At 49.6% G+C, this 25,179-nt stretch overlaps 1 protein-coding gene across 3 annotated transcripts in view; it reads left to right on the forward strand.

Annotated features, from left to right (window-relative positions):
• Positions 1-25,179, forward strand: part of CCAR1 (cell division cycle and apoptosis regulator 1) — a 247,507-nt gene that overhangs the window by 187,451 nt on the left and 34,877 nt on the right. For all 3 annotated transcript variants that reach the window (XM_063961565.1, XM_063961566.1, XM_063961567.1), the window contains exon 20: positions 10,696-10,842. In XM_063961565.1, coding sequence (XP_063817635.1) covers positions 10,696-10,842 — 147 coding nt within the window. The remainder of the gene's footprint in view (positions 1-10,695; positions 10,843-25,179) is intronic.

Consider the following 25,179-nt stretch of genomic DNA (forward strand, 5'->3'; position numbering starts at 1 on the left):
ACACGATTCAGCAGGCGCATTCTACGGCAGGATTGCCGTTACCGAAATCCGTTAAGGCCCATTCCACTAGGAAGGTGGGCTCGTCTTGGGCGGCTGCCCGAGAGGTCTCGGCACTACAGCTGTGCCGAGCTGCTACTTGGTCGGGGTCAAACACCTTTGCAAAGTTCTATAAGTTTGATACCCTGGCTGAGGAGGACCTCCTGTTTGCTCAATCGGTGCTGCAGAGTCATCCGCACTCTCCCGCCCGTTTAGGAGCTTTGGTATAATCCCCATGGTCCTTACGGAATCCCCAGCATCCTCTAGGACGTTAGAGGAAATAAGATTTTAAACCTACCGGTAAATCTTTTTCTCGTAGTCCGTAGGGGATGCTGGGCGCCTGTTCCAAGTGCGGACTAATTCTGCAAGACTTGTATATAGTTATTGCTTACATAAGGGTTATGTTATAGTTTCATCGGTTTTGAACCGATGATATGATGTTTTTTCATACTGTTAACTAGATAGTATATCACAAGTTATACGGTGTGATTGGTGTGGCTGGTATGAATTTTGCCCTTGGATTAACTAAAATCCTTTCCTCATACTGTCCGTCTCCTCTGGGCACAGTTTCTCTAACTGAGGTCTGGAGGAGGGGCATAGAGGGAGGAGCCAGTGCACACCCAGAGTCAAAGTCTTTCTTAAAGTGCCCATGTCTCCTGCGGAGCCCGTCTATCCCCATGGTCCTTACGGAGTCCCCAGCATCCTCTACGGACTAAAAAGATTTACCGGTAGGTTTAAAATCTTATTTTCTATACTGGCGGGGGTGTAGGACTGTGCCACGGCACCATATGCTACCTTTTGCCAGTTTAAGAGTAGGTTTCATGCTGCCCAGGGCGCCCCCCCCTCCCCTGCGTGCCCTGCATCCTGCTGTGCGCTGTGTTATGGTTAGCATGCTCGCGCAGCGTTCCCGCCCGCTGCGTGGTACATTGAGCCGTCACGATGACCGGAGGTCCCTCTTGCAGATCTCCAGTAATATTACTCACCAGTTTTCTGACTTCTGGCTTTGTTAGGGGGGTGACGGTGTGCTGTGGGAGTGAGCGCATAGCCGCAGCTAGTGTTCAGTACCCTTCAGGAGCTAATGGTGTCCTGTCAGCAAGAAGCAGAGCCATGAAACTATTCAGGAAATTGGTTCCTACTTCTTCCCCCTAAGTCCCACGAAGCAGGGAGACTGTTGCCAGCAGTCTCCCTGAAATTAAAAAGGTATCCGTTCACATGGTCGACCATGTTATGGTCGACAGTCATTAGGTCGACCACTATTGGTCGACATTGACATGGTCGACATGGACACATGGTCGACACATGAAAGGTCGACACATGAAAAGGTCGACATGAGTTTTTTTACTTTTTTTTCTTTTGGGGAACTTTTCCATACTTTACGATCCACGTGGACTACGATCGGAACGGTAATCTGTGCCGAGCGAAGCGGTAGCGGAGTGAAGGCACCATGCCCGAAGCATGTCGAGCGAAGCGGTGCACTAATTGGGGTTCCCAGTCACTTTACGCAAAAAACGACACCAAAAAAAGTTAAAAAACTCATGTCGACCTTTTCATGTGTCGACCATGTGTCCATGTCGACCAATAGTGGTCGACCTAATGACTGTCGACCATAACATGGTCGACCATTCATACCGGAACCAATTAAAAAACCTAACAATAAAGTCTTTTAGTAGAACTCAGTAGAGCTCCACTAGAGTGCGACCAGTCTGCCTGGGCACATTTTCTAAACTGAGGTCTGGAGGAGGGGCACAGAGGGAGGAGCCAGTTCACACTCTGGAAAAGTCTTGAAGTGCCCATGGCTCCTGCGGAACCGCCTATACCCCATGGTCCTTAAGTGGACCATGGGGTATAGACAGCATCCTCTAGGACGTACGAGAGAGACAGTTAATGAAGGTAAGTTTTACTATAACTCTCGTTTTTCATGTTTGGTTCAGGACTAGACTGGTTTGTGTGATAGATGCTTCGAGGAGGTATGGGGCAACTTCCGCTCTGAGAAGATTCCCTCACACAACCCTGGGTGGGCAACCTCCCTGTAACTAGCCATGCGGGAGTTGGCATCTCAGGTGGCAGTCTCCCAAGCCCCTCCATCTTTGGCAGCATCCACTGTGGAACGTCAGCTGACCACTGCCCAGCCCACACACAGTTCCTCTAAATCTCTTTAACACACAGATGGGATAGCTCCATGCCGGCTATGGTTCTCAGTCTGAAAACTCCTCAGATCTGAAGGATGAAGCATTAGACATTGGAGATGGCCTCCGGATGATCGCTTAGTCCAGGTCAACGTGGATACCTTATTAAAGTCTATACACATTAAGGATTCCGATGCCTTCGCTACCCTTTGAGGCACCCCTCTTCAAAAAGAGGAAGGAGAAAACTGGGGGTAAATTTAGCACATCTACGAACAGTTTCTCTTGCATATGGGGGGGCGCCCAGCACAGGGCTAATCCACCCCGCATGTCTGGGTCGCATCGGCTGTGTGTGACGTCACGCAACCCGCCCCCGCAATGGTACGGACACTCCTTTTGTTGTACAGACCGTGCCCCGCCAACGGCCTTCTAACGCAGTTGGCACGCCCCATCCCACCCCGTGCTTACCTCTGCCTGTCAATCAGGCAGAGGCGATCGCACCAGTGAGAAGCTTTCTCATCTCACTGGGTCTTACTGGGTGCGCACTTCAGAAAGGGCTTCAGGGTGTGATCACCAGCGATCGAGTCTGAGTTAGACTCTGTGTTCCCTCCTTATCAGCTGGAGGATCTCCTAGTGGAGGCCTGGTTTCAGCCAAACATAATTTCTAGTGTATAAACAGGTCTTGTTCTTTTATCCTCTGACTCTGGTGGACAGGAAAAAGTGTGAGTCTCCTCACCAGGTGAATGCCCCAGTGAGCACTTGGTAAAATCAACCATGCTTCCCATTCCAAATGTGACCTCCCTCAAAGATCCTACTGACAGAAAGTTGGAAAATTTGCTTAAGTCGGTCTTTGCCAGTTCATGGACGGCCTTGCACCCTGGGAAGCCACAGCCCTATGTCAATGGGCTGACTCCTTGAAGGATGGGCTTCGCTTGGGCACTTGTAGGTCTAATCTCCTGTCCATAGTTGAACACATTTGGAAGGCCAGCCCTTTGCAACTGGTGGGCAGACAGCGAGCTCAAAAAGCTCTGCAGTCTCCTTTATATGGTGAGAATCTTTTTGGACTGGAACTGGATAAAATCATTGCCACCGTTGCGGCTTCTAAGACTTCCTTCCTGACTTCGGCAGCTCCCAAGATAAAAGGACTGCAAGAATCTATGGCGGGCATATTTTGAGTGGTGGTCTGGATCATCTTGTTTCGCTTTCTAGGATTCTGGCTATCTTAATGGTGGGCTTGGATCTGGGTCTTCATCTCGCCTCTATAATGGTGCATGTGTCTGAACTCGCGGTCTTGTTCCAGTGTAGTGTTGCCTGTCTACCTACAATTCAGAACTTCCTGTAGTGGATCCTGCACACTTAGTCACACTTTGTTTCCCCGGTGTCCTTATGGGACTGTACATTGGTGTTGCTGGCTGTACAGGAGTCTCCCTTTGAGCCGTTTGTACTCCATTCATCTATGTTGGCTAACATGTAAAACATTTTTTGTGTTGGCTATTGTATTGGCACTGGAGTTTTGGACTTGGGTGCGTTGTCTCACCGCACACCTTTCCTCATTTTCCATCATGACCATACTGTCTTGCGTACTCTACTTGATTATCTTCCTAAAGTGGTCTTGCATTTCCATGTTAACCAGGAAATTGTGGTTTAATGTCATTCACTGTTCTCTTCAGACGCCTCTGACTACTCTTGATGTCCGGGCTTGTGGATCTGACCGAAGATTTTCAGAACTCATACTCTTTATTTGTCCTTTACGACTTCCAGAAGCGTTGCTGGCATGTTTCCAAGCAGACTTTTTAGCTGCTGGTTGCATCTTACCAGAAAATGTCAGTCCTACATTTTGGCAGATCTGCCAATCCCGACATCAGTTAGGGCTCATTCCACCAGGGCTGTGGGGGTCTTGTGGGCAGCTTGCCATGGCTCCTCTGCGGAGCAACTGTGTAAGGTGGCAATGTGGTCCTCTACCCACACTTTTGTTCAATTCAACAGTTTTGACATCTTTGCAGCTGCATTCCCTCCCTTAAAGGGACCGCTTTGGGGGGTCTCCAATGTCACCCATTGACAATCTGTAAAATGCTTTTTCCATGGGGGACACTGGAGGCCCACCCTAACACTGCTGGCTGTGAGTTTCTTCATTCCAGTTTCCCTTTCCGTTTTATTTTGTGTGCATGTTTCTGTGTTTGTGCCGGTCTTCTCCTCTTTCGTTTTAATAGTCCTTGGGCTTGTCCCATTTAACAGACTTCCCTGGGCCGGGGTATAGGGGAAGAGGAAGCTGTGCTGCCTCCAAAAAGAAGTAAAGTCTTTGGTGCTGCTTCCGTTCAATACCCATGGACTCAGAAAATAGGATTTTAATTACCTACCGGTAAATCCTTTTCTCGTAGTCCATAGAGGATGCTGGGGTCCACATTAGTACCATGGGTATAGACGGGTCCTTTAGGAGCCATTGGCACTTTAAAAGTTTAATAGTGTGGGCTGGCTCCTCCCTCTATGCCCCTCCTACCAGACTCAGTTTAGAAAATGTGCCCGGAGGAGCCGGTCACAGCTAGGGGAGCTCTACAGAGCTTCTTTAGTAAAAGTTTATTTTAGAGTTTATTATTTTAGTCTAGAAACTGTGCCCGAGGAGACGGACATCTTCGAGAGAAGGATTTTACACAGTTAGTGGCGAGATTCACACCAGCTCACACACAAGGCAAACCAAGCTAACTAGCTTGAAACATCAGCAACGGCTGAACAATATTACTTACCAAGTAACGAAACAGTACTTACCAAGAACTAAGCAGTACTAAACTAAGTAACCACTGCAGGATCACGAAGTGCTGGTCGGGCGTCCAGCATCCTCTACGGAGTACGAGAAAAGGATTTACCGGTAGTCTTACATCCTAGAAGATGCTGGGGTCCACATTAGTACCATGGGGATGTACCACAGCTCCCAGAATGGGAGGGAGAGCGCAGAGGCTCCTGCAGAACAGATTGACAAAACTTCAGGTCCTGAGAAGCGAAAGTATCGAACTTGTAGAACCTTCACGACCGTGTTCGACCCCGACCAAGTAGCCGCTCAGCATAGTTGTAAAGCCGAGACACCCCGGGCAGCCGCCCAGGAAAAACCCACCTTACGAGTAGAGTGGGCCTTAACAGACGTAGGACACGGCAGGCCTGCTGTAGAATACGCATGCTGGATAGTGAACCTGATCCAGCGAGAGATCGTCTGCTTAGAAGCAGGACACCCAATTTTCTTGGGATCATACAGGACAAACAGAGAGTCTGATTTTCTGTGACGAGCAGTCCTCTTCACAAAGATTTTCAGAGCCCTTACAACATCCAAGGACTTTGATGAAATTGAGGAGTCAGTAGCAACTGGCACCACAATAGGTTGGTTGATATGAAATGCCTTCGGAAGGAACTGCGGACGTGTCCTGAGCTCAGCTCTATCTTCATGGAAGATTAAGTATGGGCTTTTACATGACAAAGCTCCCAAATCCGACACAAGTCTAGCAAAAGCCAAGGCCAACAAAGTGACAGCCTTCCACGTGAGAAACTTGACCTCAACCTCCTGTAGAGGCTCAAACCAGTCCGACTGGAGGAACTGCAACACCACGTTAAGATCCCAGGGCGCCGTAGGCGGCACAAAGGGAGGCTGGATGTGCAGAACTCCCTTCAAAAAGGTCTGAACCTCAGGGAGGGCAGCCAACTGTTTCTGGAAGAAAATGGATAGGGCCGAAATCTGCACTTTTTACGGAACCTAATCTCAGGCCCATATCCACACCTGCTTGGAGGAAGAGGAGAAACTGTCCAAGTTGAAAATCCACTGTAGGAAACCTCTTGGATTCACACCAAGACACACATTTTTTCCAAATGTGATCATAATGTTTAGACGTTACTCCTTTCCCAGCCTGTATCAGGGTAGGAATGACTTTGTTCGGAATGCCCTTCCGAGCTAGTATCTGGCGTTCAACCTCCATGCTGTCAAACGTAGCAGCTGTAAGTCTTGCTAAGCAAACGGCCCCTGCTGCAGCAGGTCCTCCCAAAGAGGAAGGTGCCTCGGCTCTTCTAGCAGAAGATCCACGTACCAAGCCCTTCTTGGCCGTCCGGAGCAATGAGGATTGCCTGAACTTTTGTTCTCGTTATGAGTTTTAGAACTCTTGGAATGAGTGGAAGTGGAGAAAACACATACACCGACTGGAACACCCATGGAGTCACTAGGGCGTCCACCGCCACGGCTTGCGGGTCCCTCGACCTGGAACAATACCGCCGAAGCTTCTTGTTGAGACGAGAGGCCATCATGTCTATTTGAGGTACATACCAAAGATCTGTTACCTCCATGAACACCTCCAGATGGCGTCCCCACTCCCCTGGATGGAGATCGTGTCTGCTGAGGAAGTCCGCTTCCCAGTTGTCTACTCCCGGAATGAATATTGCTGACAGCGCCAACGCATGTTTTTCTGCCCAGAGGATGATTCTTGTTACCTCTGACATTGCAGCTCTGCTCTTCGTTCCGCCCTGTCCGTTTATGTTAGCCACTGTCGTTACATTGTCCGACTGCACTTGAATGGCCTGATTTCTCAGAAGATGGGCTGCCTGGAGAAGACCGTTGTAGACGGCTCTTAGTTCCAGAATGTTTATCGGCAAGCCGGCTTCCAGACTTGACCATCTTCCTTGGAAGGTTTCCCCTTGAGTGACTGTGCCCCATCCCCGGAGACTTGCATCTGTGGTTAGAAGGATCCAGTCCTGAATCCCGAATCTGTGGCATTCCAGAAGGTGAGGCAATTGCAGCCACCAGAGGAGTGAGATCCTTGCCTTTGGCGACAGACGTATTCTCTGGTGCATGTGTAGATGAGATCTCCACTATTTGTCCGGGAGATCCAGTTGGAAGGACATAGCATGAAATCTCCCGTACTGCAGGGCCTCTTAAGAGGCCACCATCTTTCCCAGAAGGCGAATGCACTGATGAACTGACACCCGGGCTGGCTTCAGGACATCCCGGACCATTGTTTGTATCACCAACGCTTTTTCCTCTGGAAGAAACACCCTCTGCACTTCCGTGTCGAGGATCATTCTCAGAAATGACAACCTCCTGGTAGGTTCCAAATGTGATTTTGGAAGATTCAGGATCCAACCATGTTCCCTGAGAAGCTGGGTCGTCAGAGCTTTAACAACTTCTCCTTGGACGATGCCTTTATCAGCAGATCATCCAGATATGGAATTATGTTCACCCCCTGTCTGCGGAGTAAAACCATCATTTCCGCCATCACCTTGGTGAATACCCTCGGTGCTGTGGAGAGGCCAAATGGCAGGGCCTGGAATTGAAAATGACAGTCCACCAGTGCGAACCGGAGGTAAGCTTGATGCGGCGGCCAAATCGGTATGTGGAGGTACGCATCATTGATATACAGGGATACCAGGAATACCCCTCCTCCAGACCTGATATCACCGCCCTTAGAGACTCCATTTTGAACTTGAAATCCCTCAAAAAGGGGTTTAGTGATTTTAAGTTCAGAATGGGCCTGACCGAACCATCCGGTTACGGTCCCACGAAAAGGTTTGAATAGTAACCCTTGTTTTGCATCTGGGGAGGAACTGGTACAATAACCGTTGCCTCCACCAACTTCTGGATGGCTCCCTGTAGGGTAGCCCTGTCTACCGGCAAAGCTGGCAAGCCTGATTTGAAGAACCGGTGAGGAGGGAGATCTTGAAACTCCAGCCGGTACCCCTGGGACACAATATCCCGAACCCAGGGTTCCAGGCCGGACGACATCCAGATGTGACTGAAATGTCTGAGTTTCGCCCCCACCGGCCCTACCTCCAGGTCCACCGTCATGCTGAGGACTTTGGCGTACCTGAAGCAGGCTTCTGTTCCTGGGAACCTGCAGCAGCATGTTTCTTGGATTTTGGTCGACCTCCTCTAAAGAAGGTGTTGGATGGTTTGGCCTTTCTTGTTTTAGCAACCCGAAAGGACTGTGATGTAGCCGAAGAAAAAGGATTCTTCGTAGCAGGTGCAGCTGAGGGGAGAAAAGGTGACTTACCCGCTGTAGCTGTGTGGAGATCCACGCATCCAATGCTTCCCCAAAGTGAGACTAACCTGTGTAGGGTAGGGTCTCCACACCTTTCCTGGATTCCGCGTCGGCAGACCACTGGCGCAGCCATAGGCCTCGGCGAGCTGAGACAGACATAGAAGATATTCCTGCAGCCATTGAACCCAGGTCTTTCATGGATTCCACCATAAATCCTGCAGAATCCTGAATGTTACGTGAAAACAATTCAACGTCCCTTTTATCCATTGTATCCAAATCCTCAAGTAATGTTCCTGACCACTTTACTATAACTTTGGAAATCCATGCACAGGCAATAGTAGGACGTAGTATAGCCCCTGAAGTCGTGTATATGGATTTGAGCGTAGTATCAATTTTGCGATCAACCAGCTCCTTTAAGGCGGTAGATCCTGGGTCAGGTAAAACCACTTTTTTCGAGAGTCTTGATACAGACGCGTCCACTATGGGTGGGTTTTCCAATTTCTTTCTATCCTCCTCAGGGAAGGGGAAGGCAACCAGAACTCTTCTAGGCATATGGAATTTTTTCTCTGGGTTTTCCAATGCTTTTTCAAAAATAACATTTAATTCTTTGGACGCAGGGAAGGTTAGCGAGGCTTTCTTATTCACAGTGAAGTAAGCCTCCTCAACCTGCTCAGGTGTTGTATCAGCAATATTCAACACATCCCTGATGGCCTCTATCATCAACTGCACCCCTTTAGCAAGAGATGCGGCCCACCTGAGCACATCCCCATCACCGTCTGCCGTGTCAGAATCGGTATCCGTGTCATCTTGCATAATCTGGGCAAGAGCATGTTTGTGGGAACCTACAGAGGGGGACCCTGAGGTAACCGAATCAGACCAAACTGCCATAGAGGTCTGTAAAACCTGAGTTGCAGATTCATTTTTGTGCAACCCTAGTAGAAATCTGAGAAATTATGGATTTGATAGAGAATAACCATTCAGGCTCCCTTGCTGGTATCTGCGCTAAAACAGTGCAATCCTGATTACATGGAATGAGATCAACCTGAGAGGACATATCCTCTGCAGCATATGACACAGAGTCCCTGGACATAGCTAAAAGGAGATCCCAAACACTCCACACACACACACACACACACACACACACACACACACACACACACACACACACACACACACACACACACACACACACACACACACACACACACACACACACACACACACACACACACTTTCACCCCCAAGAATGGCAAGAGAGACACAGAGATTGGAGCCAACCCACACACAGCGCTTTCAAGGTATAGGGAGACCCCAACCAGCGCTGACTGTGCACCTTAATAGGATACACAGTCTTTACACAGCCTCCCCCCCCTTCTACAACCCCCTGGTACCGTAAGATAGCTGGAGTTGCTGTGGAGGGACTCCTCTTCACTGACAGCGTTTCTGCGGCAGGAAAATGGCGCTGAACGCTGCTGGGTCCGCTCTGAGGAGAAGCTCCGCCCCCATAATGGCGCTGTCTTCCCGCTCTTCAGAAGATTATACTGGCCTGAGGATTCATGCTGGCAGCGATCCCTGGACCCTGACAGGCTTTAGAGGTCAGTGTAGGGTGTAGGCGCTGGCTCAGGGCGCCTCTCACAGCGCCACACTATGTACCGCTTAACCCCCGGAGCGCAGTTATAACTGCGCTTCATACCCTGTTGCCGCCATCTTTACACCGGCTCCCCGCTTGCTAGGGGGGCCGGTGACTCACTCGCCACTGATCTTCCGGCTCTGTAAGGGGGTGGCGGCATGCTGCCGAGGTGAGCGATCCCCTGTGGCGGAGAACATTCTATCCCCTCAGGAGCTCAGTGTCCTGTCAGCGGAGATAGTGGCTCAGACCCCGCAGGGCAGACACTACTCTCTCTCCCCCCCCCCCCCCACCCCCCATCCAGTCCCACGATGCAGAGAGGCTGTTGCCAGCAGCCTTCCTGTAAAATAATAAACTCTAAAATAAACTTTTACTAAAGAAGCTCTGTAGAGCTCCCCTAGCTGTGACCGGCTCCTCTGGGCACATTTTCTAAACGGAGTCTGGTAGGAGGGGCATAGAGGGAGGAGCCAGCCCAAACTCTTAAAGTGCCAATGGTTCTTAGTGGACCCGTCTATACCCATGGTACTGCTGTGGACCCCAGGCATCCTCTAAGACATAAGAGAAAAAAGAATTTTACAGTTAACATAAAAATCCCCTTTTCCGGTTTGTCGAGTTCACTTTGTAACGCTCTCAAATGGGTCAACAGTATATAAGTAATGACCTGGCTATAAAAACCCTAGGGAGTTAGGCCACAACTATCGCAACAAGCAGTAGCTATGTTTGGAATAGTAATTTCTATAATTCAGCTCTGAGCTCTGTGTCTCACAATTTGTATTTGGAAAGGCCAATGTGTGTTTTGTGATATATATTTTTAAAATTAAATTAAATTCTACATTGGATATTATTTGCTATTTGTACTTGTCCACTTTAACTCTCAAAACCACAATCTCTCCTGTTTTTCTAGGATAAAGAAAAAAAGCAGATGGTTACCGTAAATAAGGATCTACTGATGGCATTTGTATATTTTGATCAAAGCCATTGTGGTTACTTATTGGAGAAGGATTTAGAAGAAATTGTCTACACCCTTGGTCTACATCTTTCAAGAGCTCAGGTACATAACCTTTTGTCTGCAGTATTTTTTACCTTGTGCTGCTGGACAGTTTAAATACAGAGTGGTATGTTGCTTATACCCCTTTCACACCGCACAAATAATCCAGTATCGACCCGGCATATTGCCGTGTCGACACAGGTCAGCTTGTGGTGTGAAAGGGGCATAGCCGAAATCCCACGTCGCCTAACCCGGCAATTCAACCCAGGAATAAAGCAGTGTTATACCGGGGTTGAATACCGGGTCAATGGCAGCGTAAACGGGCTCCCGGTTTGATGCGACCCGGGACCCATTTACTACAGCATGGAGAGGCGGCGTGGAGATGATCTCATCTCCAATGTGCCGGCTCCGCCCCCGCTGCCGGCTCCGCCCCCTGCTGCTATGGCAACCCGCCCGGCATATTGCCGTGTTGGGGAAGCCAGCAGCAGCGGCCAATGCAGGATCCCACTCGGCAAGGACCCGTTTCCAATTCCTGGGTGGGATCCGGCATTGGAGGTGTGAAAGGGTTATTAGTGGCTGGCACTTAGAGTTTTGGGCCATTAAAAATCCTCCATAACAGTGATGACTGTAATGTGTAAAAAAGAACATAAACAACCTCATTCTACCCATAATCAAGAATACTACAGGACTGAAATTGAATATCAAATGTGAGCTCATTTACTCTTCATAACAGACAACTTGTATCTGGGTAACCTGGACACACAACACTGAACTCAGCGTTTTAGACTTTCAGTCTTTCACAATGAATTCACAGCTGTACCAATGTTATTATGCCTTTATACATTTGAAAGGCATGTCTGAATTGCCATTGCTTTCTTCTGCACTCCATAGTGGACACAGGGCTTGACGCTGGGTATTGGGCTGGATGGTAGGACCAGCCCTGTTTCCCCTATGGATTTCAAAGAAAGAGATTTAGCCAGCTAAAAACAATAAGTCATTTTTTTTTTTTTTTTGGCCTACCCTAACAATCAGTCTAAACACAGTCTACCTTATAATTAATTTTCTTCTCCAGGGATCATAGGCATTCACAGGGATGACATTGGAGTGTAGGTGGTTGGACAGGACCATGCACCAAACACTTAAGTTTTTTATATCCCAGAATGCTCCGGTCCTCCCATCCCCCCTTCCCTATACCCGCCCCATGCCAAGGCTATCAAGTTTCGTTTTTTTACTTGGAGGAAGCAACGCTAGGCAGTCCTATGGACGCCAGTGCTGTTGTTCCTACAACTCACCGCTGGCGCTGCAACACCAGTAACTGGTCTTGTGATTCTGGTGGGCACCGTGGAACTCAGCTAGCTGGCTCCCTGGGGACCTCAGACTGCAGCTGGAGAACATGGGACAGGTAAGACGGGTCGCCACTTATGGGGACTTGCATCTTTTTGTGCAGTCTAACCTTCTGTCATTGAGACCGACCAAAGGCGCTGATGTGGGACCTGGTTCGTCTGGGACCCCAGTCGTCCACCAGGGCATAACAACTTTACTGGTGCTGGGGTTTGTAAGAGGCCATGCCCCTGGAAGTTAACAGCAGCATAGGGGAGGTCAGCAGCACCTCCCCCAGCTCAGGGCAAGATTCCACCGCGGCTTCCCACCTCTGAGGTGCTGCTTATTCACCCTCCTCCTCAGAGACGCTCAGCAGCCATTTTAACAAATTGAGCTGAAACTGCAGATCTCTGGGAACGCTGGGTACAGTCTCCGTGTATACTTCTCTAAAGGGCAAGGATATACAGCTCTAAATCATACCAGCCACTGCGGTCTGCGTAGTTAATTTTAGAGCCCAGGTAAGGGTAACAAGAAGGCTACTGCTCCTATGCTGGTCTCATGCAAGTCCTGGACATTGTACAAGATGGTCTGTGCACACCTTGCTATATTCCACCTAACTAGACGGCCCCTGTTCAGGACCCCCCATGGGTGTTTTCATTTTCACAGGTTTCGGTGCAGATAGCAAACCGCTTAGCAACTTCTGCTTTGCCTCCTCCTATGAATTTCCCACAGTAGTTACAACCTGCTTTATCAGTCCCATCTACGCCTCTCCCCCAGGTGGATGTTCTCTCTCATATTCAGTCCAGAATCTGGCCCAAACTTCTGCCACCTTTCAACAAATGTTACAAGACGACAGACCTTTAACTGCTAAAGCAACTAGGCGTACTGTGCCATCCTCAGTCTATGCAGATTCTCAGGTGTCATTCGGGGAGGCAGATGAGGCAGACCTCTCTCTCCCCGAGTCCTCCTCAGGTGAGGAGGTGCATCATTCTACATTGGATTTACCTGCGCTAGTGAGGGCAGTTGGTTCCATTCCAAATGCCTCGCTATTCAAGCACCAGAAGGTTGAGAAGGCTGAATTTCCTCAGTCAGATCAGCTTTCTGACCTAATGCATGAAGAATGGAATACCCCTAGTAAGAAGTTCAAGATACCAAAATGTCTGGCTGCTTCTTACCCTTTCCCATCAGTGATTGTGCTAAGTGGGAGATTCTCCCTACAGTGGATTCCCACGTGGCACACCTGGTTAAAAGGTCTACTTTGCCTATCCCGTCTGCATCTTCCCTAAAGGAGACTACGGATAAGAAGATTGAAGCTTGGATTATTCTATTCTATTACAGGAGCTATTGCTGGACCGGTTATGGCCTCTGCCTGGGGGTGGGTAAGGCCATTGAAAGCTGGGCAGAGGCTCTATAGGAAAGCCTTCCTTCTGATGTTACTAGGGAACAACTGTGCCACATCCCGCATATTAGGGAAGCAGCCTCCTACTTATCACGAATCACTGCCTTACACTGAGAAGATTCTATTTGGCACAGAGTTGGACAAAATATTGGCTACTCTGGCAGGCTCCAAAACTGCTTTCCTGCTCCCAGCATCTACCTCGATGCCTCAGACATCTTCCTTTTGGTCATTTCGCCCCCAAGGTAAAGCTAACGGAGAAGCCTTTCCTCTGCAGTTGACTTCCACAAAGGCATCCAAGCCACGAGCTAAACAGGCTTGGGCTACCAGACATCCAGCTACTAAGTCCAAGGATAAACCCTCCGCCTGACGGGGCGGTCCTCCTCCTGGGGGATCCCAGAGTGGGAGGCCGACTTCTTCAGTTCACACAGTCCTGGCATCAGACCACCACAGATGCCTGGGTGCAAGAAGTGGTCTCTCATGGGTACGCTCTCATTCCTGAGGTGCCAACCCCAGCAGTTGTTTAGTACAGGCCCTCTAACAGATCTGAGCAAAGTCCTGGTCCTCCAGAAGGCCATTCATTCTCTGCTGCACTCATGTAGTAATCCCTGTCCCTTCAACACAGCGAGGGAGGGGTTTTTATTCTACCCTCTTCTTGGCTCAGAAGCACAAAAGATCTCGTCAGCCTATCCTCTGTTTCAAGTCCCTGAACAAGTTTATCCCAGTGCCCAGATTTCGTATTGAAACCCTCCACACGCATTGTCCTAGCAATGGAGCCTGTAGACTTTATGGTGCCTCTGGACATTCAGGATGCTTATCTGCATGTGCTTATAGTGTCCTCTCATCAGCGATTTCTCTGGTTTGCTGTTCTCCAGCAACATTTTTAGTTTTAGACGCTACCTTTTGGTCTTTCTATTGCTCCCGGGGTCTTTACCAAAATCATGGCTGTTATGGCTAGCCAGCTTCGTCGTCAGGGGGTCAGAATACTCTCATACCTAGACAACCTGCTGATTCTGGCACACTTTCCGGAGGTCCTTCACCGCTATCTTCAGCTGACTATTGCCTTCCTGCAAACACACGGCTGGCTCATCAGCTGGAAAAGTCCTCCATGTCTCATTTTCAAAGGATGTTACATCTGGGAGCTCTCCTGGATTCCCAGGTACTGAGATTTATCCTGCCAGCAGACAAAATTCCTGCACTGCAACAACGAGTATGCAGGTTGCTTCAGTTGCTGAGTGTCAATCCACTCTGCAATGCAGGACTTGGGGTCCATGGTCTCCACATTTGAAATGGTGGAGTACGCCCACTTCCATTCCAGGCCCCTTCAACACCTGTCCAGGTGGAATGGGCAGCATCATCTGATCAGGTACCAGATGATGGTCCTCTCTCAGGAAGTTCGCCTGTCTCTGTCCTGGTGACTACAGGCATCCTACTTGGACAAGGGTTGCCCCGGATTGGGTACTGTTTACCATGGATGCCAGTCACTGCAGATGGGGCGGAGTGACTCACCAACACTACTTTCAGGGCCATTGGAGTCCACCGAGAGTTGCTTGCCAGTCAACGTCTGGAGCTCTGAGCTGCCTACAGAGCATTCACTCTAGCATAGGACATTCTCCGGGGCAGGTCTATTCGAGTCCAGTCTGACAAAGCCACTGCGGTGGCCTACCTCAATCATCAGAGAGACATTCGCAGTCTGTTGCCAATGCAGGAAGTAGCACACATTCTCAGATGGGCCAAAAGGCATCTCCCGGCCTTCTCAGTGGTGGTCATCCCAGTGATCCTCAGCTGGGAGGCGGACTTTCTCAGCCGTCATGACATAGACATTGGTGAATGGCTCTACACCCAGAAGACTTCCAGCTTCTGTTGGAAAAATGAAGCCTACCGAATGTGGACCTCAGCCTCACGACACAACTACAAGGTTCCAATGTAGTGGTCGAGAACAAGAGACCCTAAAGCAGCCTTTGTGGACCTTCTATCTGGCGTGCCTTTTCCCTCCAGTCTCCCTCCTTCCCAGGGTTCTTCGCAAATTCCAGCAAGAAGGCGGCACCATTCTGTTGATCTCTGGCCTGGCGCAGATGCCATTGGTTCTCCGATCTGCAGAGTTTCTCCACAGATGCTCCATTTCCACTTTTTCTGCGACCAGACCTGTTGTCACAGGGTCCCTGTCTGCTCCCGAACATAGCTGGTCAGTCTTTGACGGAGTGGCTCTTGAGTAATCCCTCCTAAAGTCCAAAGGTTTCTCCCGCTCTGTGATTCAGACCATGCTCAGGCCGCAGAAGCCTGCCTCAGCCTATATCTATTACCGTGTGTGGTATACTTACTTCCAGTGGTGTGCTGCAAGACACTATGACCCCCTGGCTTTTTGGGTTTCAAGGGTCCTTGCCTTTCTCCAAGCTGGGTTGGATTTCTGACTCCACCTGGCATCTCTGAAAGTGCACATCTCTGCGGTCAGGCTGGTTCCAATGAAGGAATGTTCCACTGCGTGATATTCGCACCATCCTTCATGGTGTCCTGTGTATTCAGCCTCACTTTGTCCCTCCAGTGGCTCCATGGGATTTGTTGTTCTTCAGGCTCTACAGGAGCCCCTGTTTGAACCTCTGGATTCAGTGGACCTCAAATGGCTGATGGCAATCACTTTTTTTTTTTTTCCCTTCCAGTTATTGCCTCTGCTCAAAAGGTATCTGAATTGGGGGCACTCTCCTATCACTCTCTCCTTTTCTGATCTTTCATCTGGACAGGGATGTTATCTAGACCCTGGCCGGCTACCTCCCCAAGGTGGTGTCCAGATTCCACCTCAACAAAGAAATTGTGGTTCCAGCCTACCAATCCCCGAACTTCAAAGCAGGTAGTGGGCCTCCTTGGATGTGGTCTGGGCTCTTCGGATTTGCGTTGGTCATACCAACTCCTCTTATTTTTTTCTCTCTATGGGTTCCATAAGAGGGGCTGGCCAGCTAACAAGCAGAATCTGGCCAGATGGCTTCGCATGACTATCTCACAGGCTGACATGCAGGCTGACCTCCCTGTACCGGATACAGTCTTGCTCATTCTACTTGCTCTGTGGGTCCTTCGTGGGCAGTCCACCTTGGCACATCTGCTAAAAACTGTGCAAGGCTGCCACGTGGTCTTCTGGCCATACCTTTCTTAGGTTCTATGCCTTTGATTCCTTTGACTCTCAGTATGCTTCCTTTGGATGCAGGATTCCCCTCCTTTCTGCTCAGAAGCGTCCCCTCCCTTAAACAACTGCTTTGGGTCATCCCCAATGTCATCCCTGTGGATGGATGCCTATGGACCCTGAAGAAGAAAATAAGAGTTCTGGTAAAACTTAACCTTATACTTTTTTTTTTTTTGTTTTCTTCGCTTGTCACTGGTTCATTCTCTTTTTTTTTTTTTTTTGGGGGTGTGTGTGTACCAGCCTTCCTTCTTTCCCATCCTGCTCGTGTCTTGGGCTTGTTCACAAAACTGAACAGCCTGGGCTGGGGGGCGGGGTATAGGGGGGAAGGACCGGAGCATCTAGGGATATCAAAAGCTTAACTGTTGTTGGTGTCCGGTCCTATCCAACCACCTACACCCCAATGTTATTCATGTGGATCCTATGGACCTCGGAGAAAAAGTTAACAAGGGTAAGTTTTACCATAACTTGTATTTTCTGCAACCTTATCTTTACTTTTACTTTTGCTTGAAACTATATTATTGCTGTTGAAAATTCACACGTAACACTGTACTTTCACCTGAATTCCTGCAATTTTACTGCTCTGCCTCTCTCATACAGCCTTCACTCCTGATTTCTAATTTTTCACCCCCTCCTCATCCACACACTGTCCAAGTTTTCATCAGCTCCCCTATCACTCAATATCTACCTAATCCTTTATTTTGCCTCCTATTCCTCCTTTTATTCCCCGCCCCCCCCCCACCCCCCATTTCCTACATCTCCTCCTTTCCCCCTCTCGTTCCCGTTCACCCCTTTGCTTCTCCCCTTTTCTCCTGTTAACCTACTTTCATTCACCTCTGCTCCCCCTACTACCCCACAACTCAGCCCTGCTCCCTCTCATCTCACCTCACCTCCATCTGAATCGCACTGTACTCCCTCCCTGCCTCTGGCAGCTTCCCTTCCTACCCAGTAGCCCACACCACCACTATACCCTCTTCATTCCTGACATCAAAATTAATCTCAACTCATCACTACAGCAACAATGATAATCTTATTCACATCTCTCCCACAAACTCTCTTCCTCTCTCCTGTGTCCTATGGCAGTGGTTCTCAACCTCTCTCCTCAAGTACCCCAAACAGTTCATGTTTCTCTTACGTCCTAGAGGATGCTGGGGTCCACATTAGTACCATGGGGTATAGACTTGTGCCTTGGGAGCTATGGGAACTTTAAGAGTTTAATAGAGTGGGCTGGCTCCTCCCTCTATGCCCCTCCTACCAGACTCAGTTTAGAAAATGTGCCCGGTGGAGCTGGTCACAGCTAGGGGAGCTCCTCTTTTTTATTTTTTATTTTTATTTTTTTAAAGAGTTTAGGCACAGGGAGGCTGCTGGCAACAGCCTCCCTGCTTCGTGGGACTTAGGGGGAAAGTAGTGTCCAACCCTAGAGGTTAATGGCCACTATCTCCGCTGACAGGACACTAAGCTCCTGAGGGTGATGATCGGAAGCCCCTGAGGCGACTGCTCACTCCCGCAGCACTGTCGCCACCCCCTGACAGAGCCAGAAGAAGTCGAGTGGTGAGTAGGACACCGGTGACCCGACAAGCGGGGAGCCGGTGAGAATGGCGGCATCAGGGTGCTGCGCTCCGGAGGGCTCAGAGGCACACTGTGCGGCGCTGTGAGGAGCGCCCTAAGCCAGCGCAATACCCTACAAAATGGTCACTCGAGCTATCAGGGACTCTGTCTACTGCCAGCAATGTGTTACCTCAGGCCAGTATAATCTTCTAAAGTGCGGGAATACGCGCCATTACAAGGGGAGCGGAGCGGATCCAGCACTCACCAGCACCATTTTCTCCCTGCAGTTCCACAGACAGAGACTCTGACAGGGAGCGCTGACCCTCCACATAACTCCAGCTATCCTGTGCGGTACCAGGGGGTTATAGAAGGGTGGGTGGGGGAGGAGTGTGTTTTTAAATAACATAACAACTGTGTAGTCTGTTTAGTGTCGTCAGTCAGCGCCAGGCTTTTATTCTATAACTGCCTACTGGGGCGCTGTTTGTGCTGGCTCCCTATCTTATCTCTGTGTTTCTCTGAAGGTACTTGGGGGAAACTGTGTCTGACATTTTCCTGTGTGTGTGTGTGTACATATTTCTCACATTGCCATGTCCAGGGACTCTGTATCTTGTGCTGCAGAGTGTGTATCTTCTCCAGAGGAATCCATTCCATGTACTCAGGAATGTAATGTAATGTCTCAGCCTGCTGAATCCGAACCATTTTGGGTGGCTTCAATTAAGCGAATGATATCTCAGTTTTCATCTAGGAGAGCTCATAATGAGACTGAAACACAGGTTTTGAGGAAATCTGTAGAGGTTTTGTCGTGTTCTGTACCCAATGCCTCCTCAAGATCCCCTGGTATATGCCCACAAAAACGTGCTCTTGCCCAGATAATGCAAGTCGACACTGATACAGACTCTGATACGGGAGACGGTTATGGGGATATACGGGGGGGGGGGGGGGGAGGTGAGGCATCCCTTGCTAAGACGATAAAAATCCTGGGAAAACCCAGAGAAAAATTCCAGATCCCAAAAAGGGATCTCATTGCTTTTCCTTTCCCGGAAGAGGATAGAAAAAAGTGGGAAACCCCCCCTATAGTAGACGCTTATGTATCTAGATTGTCTAAAAAGGTACCTGTCCCTGGGTCTTCCGCTTTGAAAGAGCCGGCAGACTGGAAGATTCAGACTACGCTCGAATCCATATACACTGCTTCGAGCGTGGTGCTAAGGCCCACTATCGCTTGTGCATTGATTTCTAAAGCCATAGTAAAGTGGTCAGGCACATTACTAGAGGATTTAGATACTATGGATAGAAGTGACATTGAAATGTTTATACGTAACATACAGGATTCTGCAGGTTTCATGGTGGAGGCCATGAAGGACCTTGGTCATCTGAATGCATAGACGTCTTCCATGGCTGTCTCGGCATGCAGGGGACTCTGGCTGCGCCAATGGTCTGCGGACGCGGAATCTAAGTAGAGTGTGGAGAACCTACCCTTCACAGGTCAGGCTCTTTTTGGGGAAGCGTTAGATGCGTGGATCTCCACGGCAACTGCTGGTAAGTCCACCTTTCTACCCTCTGCTGCACCACAGACTAAGAAATCATATTCTACGTTTGCAATGCAGTTCTTTTGGACCGCTAAAGCAAAAAAGTCCAACTCCCCACCCACTTTCTTTAGAGGTGGCCGGGGGAAAACCCGAAAACCTACACCCGCAGGTTCCCAGGAGCAGAAACCTGGTTCTGCTTCCTCAAAATCCTCGGCATGATGGTGGACCCCCCAGCCTGCAGGTGGGAGCAAGACTAAGAAATTTTAGTCAGGTCTGGACGTCCTCTTGCCTGGATCCCTGGGTACTGGAAATTGTTACCCAGGGGTACAGACTGGAGTTTCAAGAACTCCCGCCTCACAGATTCTTCAAATTGGGCTGGCTAGCTTTGCTGACAGAAAGTGCTATCCTACAGGAAGCCATTCAAAAATTGCTGAGGTCTAATGTCATTGGTCCATGTACACTTCACCTACACCACATGGGTTATCACTCAAACCTGTTTGTGGTACCGAAACCGGATAGTTCGGTCAGGCCAATATTGAACCCTTATTTGAGGGAATTCAAATTCAAGATGGAGTCTCTGAGAGCGGTGATCTCAGGTCTGGAGGAAGGGGAATTCCTGGTATCCCTGGATATCAAGGATGCGTACCTTCACATCCCGATCTGTCCGCCTCACCATGCTTATATTAGATTTGCGCTACTGGACTGTCACTATCAATTCCAGGCGCTGCCGTTTGGCCTCTCCGCGGCACCAAGAGTGTTCACCAAGGTGATGGCGGAGATGATGCTACTCCTCCGCACGCAGGGTGTGAACATAATTTGTTATCTGGACGACCTACTGATAAAAGCATCTTCCAGGGAGAAGCTGTTACAGAGCATTGCTCTCACGACTCAACTACTCCAGGATCATTGGATGGATCCTGAACCTTCCACAGTCGCATTTAGAGCCGACAAGGAGACTGTCCTTCCTGGGGATGAACCTCGACACGGAAGTACAGAGGGTGTTTCTGTCGGGGAAGATTCCATGCACTCTTTCCAACTGGATCTCCTGGACAAATGGTCGGGATCTCATCTTCACATGCACCAGAGACTACATCTGTCACCGAAAGCCAGAATATCGCTCCTCTGGTGGCAAACTTCTCACCTACTAGAGGGCCGCAGGTTTCGGGATTCAGAATTGGATCCTCCTAACCACAGATGCAAGTCTCAGAGGTTCGGGAGCAGTCACCCAGGGCTAAAACTTCCAAGGAAGGTGGTCAAGTCTGGAATCCATCCTTCTGATAAACATTCTGGAACTAAGGGCCGTGTACAACGGTCTTCTACAAGCGGCACATCTTCTAAAAGATCAGGCCATTCAAGTTCAGTCGGACAATGTAACGACAGTGGCCTACATAAACCGACAAGGCGGAACGAAGAGCAGAGCTGCAATGTCAGAGGTAACAAGAATCATCCTCTGGGCGGAATGCACGCGGTGGCACTGTCGGCAATCTTCATACCGGGAGTGGACAAATGGGAAGCGGATTTCCTCAGCAGACACGATCTCCATCCAGGAGAGTGGGGCCTCCACCCAGAAGTGTTCGCAGAGGTGACAAGTCTTTGGGGCGTACCTCAAATAGACATGATGGCCTCACGCCTTAACAAGAAGAGGTATTGTTCCAGGTCAAGGGATCCACAGGCAGTGGCGGTGGACGCCCTGGTAACTCCGTGGGTGTTCAATTCAGTGTATGTGTTCCCTCCACTTCCACTCATCCCAAGGATTCTCAAACTAATAAAGAGAACAAGAGTTCAGGCGATCCTCATTGCTCCGGACTGGCCAAGAAGAGCTTGGTACACGGATCTTCTAGAGTTACTGCTGGAAGATCCGAGGCCTCTTCCTCTTCGAGAGAACCTTCTGCAACAGGGGCGGTTTGCTTGTCAAGACTTACCGCGACTACGTTTGACGGCATGGAGGTTGAACGCCAGATCTTAGCTCTGAAGGGCATTCCGAACAAAGTTATTCCTACCCTGATACAGGCTAGAAAGGGAGTAACGTCAAAACATTACCATCGGATTTGGAAAAAGTATGTGTCTTGGTGCGAATCCAAGAAGTTTCCTATGGTGGAGTTTCAACTTGGACAGTTTCTCCTCTTCCTGCAAGCAGGGGTGGATGTGGGCCTGCGCCTGGGCTCCATAAAAGTCCAGATTTCGGCCTTGTCTGTTATCTTCCAGAAACAATTGGCTGCCCTCCCTGAGGTTCAGACTTTCTTGAAAGGGGTACTGCACATCCAACCTCCCGTTGTGCCTCCAACGGTACCTTGGGACCTTAACGTGGAACTGCAGTTCCTGCAATCGGATTGGTTCGAGCCTTTGCAGGAGGTTGAGGTCCAGTTTCTTACTTGGAAGACTGTCACACTGTTGGCATTGGCATCTGCTAGACGTGTGTCAGAATTGGGGGCACGGTCCTACAAGAGCCCCTACTTGATTTTTCATGAAGATAGAGCTGAGCTCAGGACGCTTCAGCAATTTCTTCCGAAGGTTGTGTCGGCTCTTCATATCAACCAACCTATTGTGGTGCCAGTGGCTACTGACTCCTCAATCACTTCAAAGTCTTTGGATGTTGTGAGTACTTTGAAGATTTATGTGAAGAGAACTTCTCTTCACAGAAAGTCGGACGCTCTGTTTGTCCTTTATGATCCCAACAAGGTTTGGTGGCCTGCTTCTAAGCAGACAATTTCTCGCTGGGTCAGGTTTACTATCCAGCATGCTTGTTATACGGCAGGCTTGCCGTGTCCTAAATCCGTTAAGGCCCACTCTACTCGTAAAGTGGGTTCTTCCTGGGCGGCTGCCCGGGTGTCTCGGCTTTACAGCTTTGCCGAGCAGCAACTTGGTCAGGGTTGTACATGTTTGCTAAGTTCTACAAGTTCAATACTCTGACCTCTGAGGACCTACGGTTTGGTCAAATCAGTTCTTCAGGAGCCTCCGCGCTCTCCCTCCCGTACTAGGAGCTTTGGTACATCCCCTTGGTACTAAAGTGGACCCCAGCATCCTCTAGAATGTAATAGAAAATAGGATTTTATATACTGCACCTACCGGTAAATCCTTTTCTCGTAGTCCGTAGAGGATATTGGGCACCCGCCCAGTGCTTCGATTTCCTGCATTGTTACTTGGTTAAGTATTGTTGGTTCAGCCGTTGCTGAATCGTTTCACGTTGGTTAGCTTGCCTTTCCTTTTGTTATGTGTGAGCTGGTGTGAATCTCACCACTGTCTATGTATTTCCTTCTCTCGAAGTATGTCTGTCTCCTCGGGCACAGTTTCCTAGACTGAGTCTGGTAGGAGGGGCATAGAGGGAGGAGCCAGCCCACACTATTAAACTCTTAAAGTGCTCATGGCTCCCAAGGGACCAGTCTATAGCCCATGGTACTAATGTGGACCCCCCAGCATCCTCTACCGACTACGAGAACAGGATTTACCAGTAGGTAATTTAAATCCTGTTTTTCCAGGTCACCTAGCTGGTGCACAGGTGTATTCATTACTCACTGACACATTTTAAAAGACCCACAGGTGAAGCAAATTATTTCACTTGCAATCCTGTGAGGAGATCTGGAAAACATGAACTGTTGGGGGTACTTGAGAACCGCGGTTGAGAACCACTGCCCTATGGAATGCCAGACAAACTGGTTCCCACCCATGACCTTTTCATCTCCAACTACCTGAATGGTTTTTCATCTCCAACTACCCAGTGGTTCCCAAACTTTCTTGAATTACTGGATCCTTAGATAAGTGGTTTTTAATTGATACATTTTGAGAAAAATATAAAAACAAGTAAGTTGTGCCTACCTGTCATCCTTGGTCATTTATGTGGTGGTGTACAGAGTTGTGCCTCTGATTGTCCACGTTTTAGGATAGGCAAAACCAGTGCTTGTGGCTGCCAGGCACTTTGATCATAAATAATTTAATTTGGTCTTGGACCACCAACCCAAGACACTCCTGCAAGGACCTCATGGCATACAGTTTAAGAACCACTGTCCTAGCCATTGATTTTCATGGATTTCCCCTGACTCCATTTTTACTGCTGCTCTCCCCACCCCTGGTGGTTTGGGTTCCTTCTCCTTAATCCAGAGGCGGCCAGACTTTTGGAGTCGGCGATCTACTTTGAAAGCTAAAAAGCTTTTGTGATCTACCTAGGAGGAATAATAGCGCGCGCCGCAGGTGCGTGCGCAAAAAAGGGGTGTGACATAACAAAAAGTGGGCGTGGTAAAACTAAAAAGTGGGCGTGGTATAACAAAAAAAGGGACATAGCCTTGCTGCACAGTGTATTGACTGCCTCACACGAAATAACACATTGGCCCCCACAGGTAAAAAATTCAAACACATATGCCCCCACAGTGCCAGATACACATGCCCCCACAATGCCAGGTGCCCACAGTGCCAGATATGCCCCCACAGTGCCAGATACAGATATGCCCCCACAGTGCCATGTGCCCACAGTGCCAGATTACAGATATGCCCCCACAGTGCCAGATATGCCCCCACAGTGCCAGATATGCCCTCACAGTGCCATGTGCCCACAGTGCCAGATATGCCCCCACAGTGCCAGATACAGATATGCCCCCACAGTGCCAGATATGCCCCCACAGCGCCAGATTACAGATATGCCCCCGCAGTGCCATGTGCCCACAGTGCCAGATATGCCCCCACAGTGCCAGATACAGATATGCCCCCACAGTGCCAGATATGCCCCCACATTGCCATGTGCCCACAGTGCCAGATATGCCCTCACAGTGCCATGTGCCCACAGTGCCAGATATGCCCCCACAGTGCCAGATACAGATATGCCCCCACAGTGCCAGATATGCCCCCACAGTGCCAGATATGCCCCCACAGTGCCAGATATGCCCCCACAGTGCCAGATATGCCCTCACCGTGCCAGATATGCCCTCACAGTGCCATGTGCCCACAGTGCCAGATATGCCCCCACATTGCCAGATACAGATATGCCCCCACAGTGCCATGTGCCCACAGTGCCAGATATGCCCCCACAGCGCCAGATTACAGATATGCCCCCACAGTGCCATGTGCCCACAGTGCCAGATATGCCCCCACAGTGCTATGTGCCTGCAGAGCCAGATATGCCCCCAGTGCCACATATGACCCCACAGTGCCAGATATGCCCCACAATGCCAGATATGCCCCCATAATAGAGCTCACCGGATTGGAGAGCGCAGCGCGCGCTTCTCCTGTCTGCCGCCCTGCTTCTCAGTCTAATCTCCGGCGGTGACGGCAGCGTGTATGGCTCAAATCAGGCGCCGGTCCGCGAGCTCTCATTGGCTAATGAACCGGCACCTGATTTGAGCTATACACTCGGCCGTCACTGCCGCAGACCAGACTGAGGAGGCAGAGCGGCAGGCAGGAGAGGCGCGGCTTCGGGTGGCTGGGCGGCGGATCGCGATTGACTGGTCGCATCG

This window comes from Pseudophryne corroboree, chromosome 3 (assembly GCF_028390025.1).
Source record: "Pseudophryne corroboree isolate aPseCor3 chromosome 3, aPseCor3.hap2, whole genome shotgun sequence".
In the NCBI taxonomy this organism is placed as follows: Eukaryota; Metazoa; Chordata; class Amphibia; order Anura; family Myobatrachidae; genus Pseudophryne; species Pseudophryne corroboree.